Raw genomic sequence first — 6,979 nt, forward strand, 5'->3', positions numbered from 1 at the left:
GCAGAATACGTATATAAATTTAAAATAACTTGTTTTATTTTATCATTGCCTGTATATGTACACACATTGTGTTTTGTAAATTGTCGTATGGTGTGGCAGCGTTAGTGGAGACAGGAGCGGGGTTGCGTTGCACACGTCTAGTACCTGTTCAATACGGGAAAGCTGGACCTGTTCAGTTTGAGAGTTCCAGATGTCACTTTTATTTAGTTAGGAAATTGTTTATATTCTGTAATTAAACAGGTGGCATTGTACTTATATATTTTGTAAGTAACTATTATATGTAATTTGCATTCCTGTGTGTTTTGAGAACAAGTGGTTGTTCAATTAGTTTAAAATATTAAAAAGTCCTTAGTTTCCATCCCTCATCCTGGGATGAGGCAGACGGGAGGTGAGAATGTGGGTGGCGACAGAGCGAGAGTTCAGTAGCTTCGGGGAACCAGGAGGAGTAACATGTGGGAGATAAGTCTGTTATTTCTTGTTGTGCCATATTTACTATTATATTTTACGTGAAATGACAATACTTTCATTTATTGTATAAGTTAACTTAACCATCTGTGTTTTTATATTATACTGTCTTGAATATATATCTATATAATATTTTGTATCTATTCTTCAGTCCTAAAGGAAGAGTTTTATTTATGTGCTCATTACTTATCAAGGGGTTATACTGGTGACGCGCTTTAGAGAGCAGCAGTGGTATCCCTAGACGTAATTAAAGCTTGGCTGCTGTAGGGTCACGAGCCGTAACGAACGATAGGTAACATTGATATTCTGCATATACATGGCCCAGCGAAGCAAATGTAGGTGCTGGTTGGTGAACTGTGTATGCTGCAGGAACTGAAGAGAATGGTGCTTGTGGAAGATGTTGAAGTAGCACTCCAGGACTCAGTGAAGTACAAGTTTGTTGTACAGACGAGCCTACTGAATGGATTAGCGAGAGTGGTGATCCAAGAAGATTGTGAGATGGTTCATCAGATGCAAGGTCCAGCATAGGAAGTGCTGATTGGAGAACTGGGTCAGCAGTAGGAACCGAATGAGGTTGTGATACAAGATGTTCACATGGTGCTACAGGAGTCAGCGTAGCTTCGAGAACTGATCCTAATGTAGGGACCGACGAATGTGGAGGTCCTAGAGGATGTTGAGGTTGTGCTGAAGGACCCAGCGAAGTACTAGATTGTTGTTGAACTGGGGTGTCTGCATTCACCGAAGAATGTTGAAGTCCGGGGAGATGAAGTTGTAACCAAATAGATTTGATAGTTCGTTGTGCTGCACGCCTGACACGATGTTATGTGGCTCCTCAATGATGATTGTAGCTGGAGTGCATGATCCCATCTCGCTGTGGTATGATGGTGTTCCTATCGCTAGGGTGGAAGACTGAAGGTTCTCTAATACCTGGCAGGGCGAGAATGGAGTTAGTACAAAACAAGGATTTACGCCTTTCAAATGCAATAAAAGGTAAATTTGTCTAACAATATTTTAGCTGAGGGCTGGTAAAGTTGTCTGGAAAAGCACGTTTATTTGGATTAGGTTCGTATAGAGCAGGATCTTTCCTGGTGGTGGAACAGATCGAGAATTTAGAACCATTGCAGTCAGGCAAAGTACAACAAGAAGGACCAGACAATACCTTAGAGACATTGATTGTCTTACACATGTCGTTAGAGAAGATGTGATCACATTTGCTCTGACTTTCCTGGGCATGTCCGCACTGCTTCCTGAGGTGCTTCACAGTTTCTGGACGGAAACGACTGTGGAAAACCTGGTGGTAGAACACGGGATATTACTTATATGTACGTTACCTGAGCTTGTCTGAGACAGAAGCTCGTCATGGTTGTTGATGGAATGGCTGAACGGCTCAGAAGACTCTGATACCTGCATTAGTGGTGTCTTGAATAGAGGAGCGTTCGGCTTACCTGTCATCTGAGACTTTTTGCAATTTTTCACTAAGTTTTTCATATCACGAAAATATCATTCCTGGCCAGTAGTAATCTTGTTTCAGGGTCTTGTAGGTCTTGTAGAAACTGCAGTGTGAGAGAGATCTATGGACCAGATGCAAGATATCTGACCGTAGGCTAGTGGGAACTACTAGTTGTTTGACATTAGCCCAATTGTTGTCCTCCTTCACTTTGCCGGGTATATAATAGCGGTAGAGCACTTTATTCACCACAAAGAACCCAGGGATAGAGTTAGGCTTGTGTCTCAGTCTGTAAGAATAAAGATGTTAGCGAGGAATCTTCTCTCTGCAACTTACGGAACTCCAGCATGGTGAGACTCGGTGGGAGGCTCCGTGAATCTTGAGGTACAGCTGAAGCAGATAGAGCAGCTGGTTGCGGGAGTATGGATTGTGCACGTGTCGTCACCAGGACAGGATGGGAGACGTCATCAGAATCATCTGTTGCTTGTATCTCTTCTTTAACAAACTGCGAGATAGGATTTTCCATTGATGAGTCACATACCTGGGGTTTTTCTTTGATGATTATATTTGTAGGTTATTGGTCTTCTGCCAAGTCGTTGCCCAGGAGGAGTTGAACTGACATGGGAAAAGGCTTTTCCCGGATGGCGATTTGGACTTCACCTTATATAAACGGACAATCCAGGCGGACTCTGGCAAGCGGATAAGGGGTAGTTGCAGTGCGATCCGTAATGAGGACAGTCTCTCGGGTGTAGGTGACGTTGGGTTCAGTTGACTTCAGAAGAATAGATTGTAAAGCAACTGTGTTCCTCAATATATTCACTTTCAACCTTCCCTCCGAATCTCCACCGCTGGCAGAGAGTTCCGGAGTACAGGTGTGTTACGACCCTAGACCTCTGGGTATGGTTCCTCTGTTGCTGTTGTTAAACAAATGTAATAATACGGCCTTGCCTCAATAAGTGTCTAGGGGTAAAAACAAACTGCTTACGTAACAAAGCAATATACTTAAAATAAGGGTAACAAAGAACATACAAATAACATAAATGGAAAATGCAGGTAGCCAGAAATATTAATACACCAGTAATTAATATTACAATATCCTTATATAAGCACCGGTCATTTCTTTACAACATAAATGAATAGATGGGTTTGCACATAATGGTCTAACCAGGAAATTAGCTATGTTACTAAACAATAAACAAATACCACAGACTTAGCTCAACACATGTCTCCACCCGCCAGCTCTACCAACGGGACTAGCGTTCCTCCAGCATTCGCGGCATTGTGTCTACCAAAAAAGACCAAACTAAAACCCACATGAAACCTCATGATACTCAGCTAACAAAGAGAAATTAAGCTAACAAATTAAGAACAAAGCTAACAAATTTAGAACATAATTATAAGTAAACTTATGTGTATATAACACTGCTAAGGTGTAAAAAGAAATTAAGTACAATCAATAAACAGGAATAATTCCCAAGGTGAAACATTGACGCTAGCTTGATACACGGCCCGCACACTGGAACATCCCAAATATGGTCATCCCCCCAATGAGACGCCACCGACTCCCCCCACAGGAATAAACATGCAAATAGCCTAACAAAATATTCAATACAGGCACACTACAGCTTGCTACAATTACATCAAACATAATTATACTGGAACACAACTGGATATCATGTTATATTTACTTAACGGGGAAAAGAAATAATGGACATACATATTTATCATGATGAATGTTAGAATGAAACACAGATTCGCAACAAGGTGTCTGTTGAAGAGAGAAAGATCAGTGGATGAAACAAAAATATTCATCACAGGCTTAGGACTTTTATGAATTTTAGGAGGAGGTGATTTGGGCTTTGTCTTACTGCTGACTTCACAGTGTGGATTGGTACACTCTTCTATTGTATGTCTATAGGTTCTGCAATAATGACAATACAACGCGGAGTTTTCATTACTGGTACTCACTTTGGCAGGAGTAAACCAAGACGTCTTACTAGAAGGTGTGTCGGATGGTACTCTGTAAATGAGACTGTAGGAGTCAGCCAACTGTGCACATCTAGTAGGGTCGGTTTCTTCCTTGTCTGCTAGGTAGGACGTATGGAATTAGGTACACGCCTAAGGAATTCTTCCATCAGGATGAGGTTGATGAGATCTGTAAAGGTGGAGACTTGTGCTGCTTCCAGCCACTTCATGAAATATCTCTTTTTGTTATTTGCAAACTCTAGGTAAGTAGTAGCACTCGCTTTAAGGTAATTCCTAAACTTACGTCTGTAGTTCTCGATAAATAGGAGGTAGGCATCTAGCACTGCCTGTTTCAATACCTTGTAGTCGGTTTCAGACGCCATAGTACTAAGAGTCACGGTAGCCCCTACATGTTAAATGACACCTGAGAAGTACAGACCACTGATCCTGAGGCCAGCTGAGTTGGTTAGCTAGAGCCTCAAATGAAGTAAATAATATATAAATTTCTGTCTCGACAAAAGATGGCATCAACTTAATTGCATGAGAAAGATCGAAACGTACCTGGAGGTTAGCTTCCGCTTCCTTGCGCTGAGTGTGGTGTGTAGTTTCCAAGTCAAGTTCTTTTCTACGGTTTTCTAGAGCAATGGCGGCTTGTTTTTCAGCATGTTCACGTTCTCTTTCTCTTACTTTAAGGGCTTCCTGTTCACGCTCACGTTGGAGTTCAAGCTGTTCCCTCTCACGTTCACGTTGGAACTCTAGTTGTTCCTTCTCACGTTCACGTTGCAGTTCAGCTTGTTGCTTTTGTAGTGCAAGTTGTTCCTTCTGTATCTGGAGAGTTTTCTTCTGACGTTCGCGTTCTAGAGTGGAAAGCTCTATCTTCAATTTCATGGCTGCTAAGGCGCTCTTCATGAGATTCGGATGTAATATTATCATTGTCTAATAAGTGGTCAAGTATAAGGTTATGGAGATAAGTTTTAGTGGCTCCATGGGGGGCAGTAATGTGGTACTCATTTACAAGAGTTAGCATCTCCGCCTTGGTGGCACGAATTAGTGTGCCCCACTTCATCGTTTGGATTCTGCCTGAACGCTGTTAGACGAAACATGGTGAATAGAATGATAGAAAATAATGTGCAAAGAAAATACCTCAGTTGAAGTACCAAAATATGAGATGTCAGACTGACAGGATGACATGGCAACTGTAAACTATCCTGTTTAAACTTTATAGTCAAGTTTACAACAGTTAACTTTAGTAATTGAATTGATTACTTAGATTGAAAGTAAAACGAATACGTAGGGAATCTTGTACCCGGTACTCTATATGATGAGGACAAGGGCAAGAGGAATCCTATTGGAATTGTGAAACATAATTCTCTCGAAGGTAGTCCAAAAAATTTAGGGATTTCTTACCTGGTCTCTAATTGACGAGAACAAAGGTAAGAGGTTTCCTACTACAACTAAATAGTACTTACAGAGTTATCACTCATTGTGCTCTGGAAAAAAATGCTAACTCCCTACCTGTGTAAATACCATATATTTGACCAACGCGGAAAGTGTTACTTTATGACGAGAACTGCTGTATAGGTCCTAACCGTACACCATAGTCCGTAATGCTAGAGGAACTATGGCCCCCTGTGGCCTCCTATGTTCGGGTTGTAAAGACGTTGGTGTATTAGCCCGGAGACAGACCAAAGTACCAGGGGTACCAAAGTGGGTGATCTGCCGTAATGAGAAGTTCTCCTGTAGGGAGAAGAATATGGTGGAAATCACAGGATATAGCAGAGATTATTAAACAACCAATTACGAGTATGACTCGTGCCATAAGACACCACGTAATCCAAAGTCATCCAACAGTCATATAATGCTACATCTGGAATGTAAACAGTATTAAGCACCATCAAAATCACTCAAAATAGTAGTTCTGAAAAGACACAGGCAAACTTGTAATAAAGCCAAGTACACTTACACAACTTTAAATGAAGCGTCTAGGAGCATACCTGAGTGAGGCTCCTAGGACAGGTCCCCAAATATATGTTACAGTAAAATGACTAAGTGCAGTGGCTTTGGGCAGATGGAAGGCCACGAACATATAAACAAAAAAAAAGTAAAAACAAATTAACATAAAACTGCTATGGTGACTTCTTCATGGTGTGGTAAATGTAGGATAAAATACAGGAAACTGGAAAAATTTTAATTCTTAAATTATGAAAAAAAATCATCTTAACAAACTGACAAAATTAATCAAAATAAGCCATCGATCAAGAATCAAAACAAAAAACAATCAATCAGGCATGTTAACCTTACATTAAAGTACATAAATTAAATGGTGCTGAAAAATACTGAGTACTGGCTGCATAAATCTACTAGCACACAGGATAGTGTGGGAGCAGGTCTAGCAATTTGAGCACTGAGGAGTATTCTGCTGGTAGTTTTTATTTTTTTTATTTTTATAAAAGAAATATACAAAGTATAGCACAAGACACAAGACTAGAACATAATAACAAAAACATAATAATAAGAACAATAATCACAGGTACAGAAGAAAACAAAACATCACGAGAACCTAGAAACTCCTGGTACATGAGGCTGAATACAAAGTTAAACAAAAAAAATGGACACACAACAAACACATGTACATAGAAAGACACAAAATAACGTTCACATAATAAACCAACACACACGCACTCACACAAGATGCACACAATCACATAAATAACACAAAGCAGAGTCACACTGCACACAAAACATATAAGTAACATAAAACAAATTACGGCCAAGGCCCAGGTACAACAACTTGACAACCCCAAGAAAGAACCAGGGGCGAACAGCAAAACACTGAGACACACGCACCACAAAAACACTCACACTAGGAAGAACATCAATTTAGCAACAAAACAGCTGCACCAACCCACACAGGGCACAAACAACGGCCCACGCAGGAGCCAGCAAAGAAGCATACCCACACCCCCACACACATCCACACAACAAACCGAACACACAACCACAGGAGCAACCACTCACACACCCAGCCCAAACCCTCCAAGGAGGCCAACCGGAGGGCCGGGGACCGAAGACAAAAACGAAAAAGCCCCACCCCCCAACCCA

General features: G+C 41.0%; 1 protein-coding gene across 1 annotated transcript; it reads right to left on the reverse strand.

The window, feature by feature from the left end:
• Positions 1–1,200: 1,200 nt before the first annotated feature.
• On the reverse strand, positions 1,201–4,786 carry LOC138360294 (MAP7 domain-containing protein 1-like). Its single transcript, XM_069320207.1, has 3 exons — positions 4,439–4,786; positions 1,625–1,756; positions 1,201–1,392 (listed from the first exon to the last, which is right to left on the reverse strand). Exons 1-3 carry the CDS (start codon positions 4,784–4,786, stop codon positions 1,201–1,203), a joined length of 672 nt encoding a protein of 223 aa, XP_069176308.1.
• Positions 4,787–6,979: the final 2,193 nt, after the last annotated feature.

The sequence above is a fragment of the Procambarus clarkii genome, unplaced genomic scaffold (assembly GCF_040958095.1).
Source record: "Procambarus clarkii isolate CNS0578487 unplaced genomic scaffold, FALCON_Pclarkii_2.0 HiC_scaffold_106, whole genome shotgun sequence".
In the NCBI taxonomy this organism is placed as follows: domain Eukaryota; kingdom Metazoa; phylum Arthropoda; class Malacostraca; order Decapoda; family Cambaridae; genus Procambarus; species Procambarus clarkii.

What these genes read in the sequence shown, in the direction of transcription:
- LOC138360294 (XM_069320207.1), bottom strand. Translation starts at nt 4,786, where the DNA reads ATGAAGAGCGCCTTAGCAGCCATGAAATTGAAGATAGAGCTTTCCACT. An exon ending in AAGCGGAAGCTAACCTCCAG is followed by an intron (nt 1,757 to 4,438) that starts GTACGTTTCGAT and finishes TTCTACCACCAG; the next exon opens with GTTTTCCACAGTCGTTTCCG. An exon ending in AGACAATCAATGTCTCTAAG is followed by an intron (nt 1,393 to 1,624) that starts GTATTGTCTGGT and finishes TCGCCCTGCCAG; the next exon opens with GTATTAGAGAACCTTCAGTC.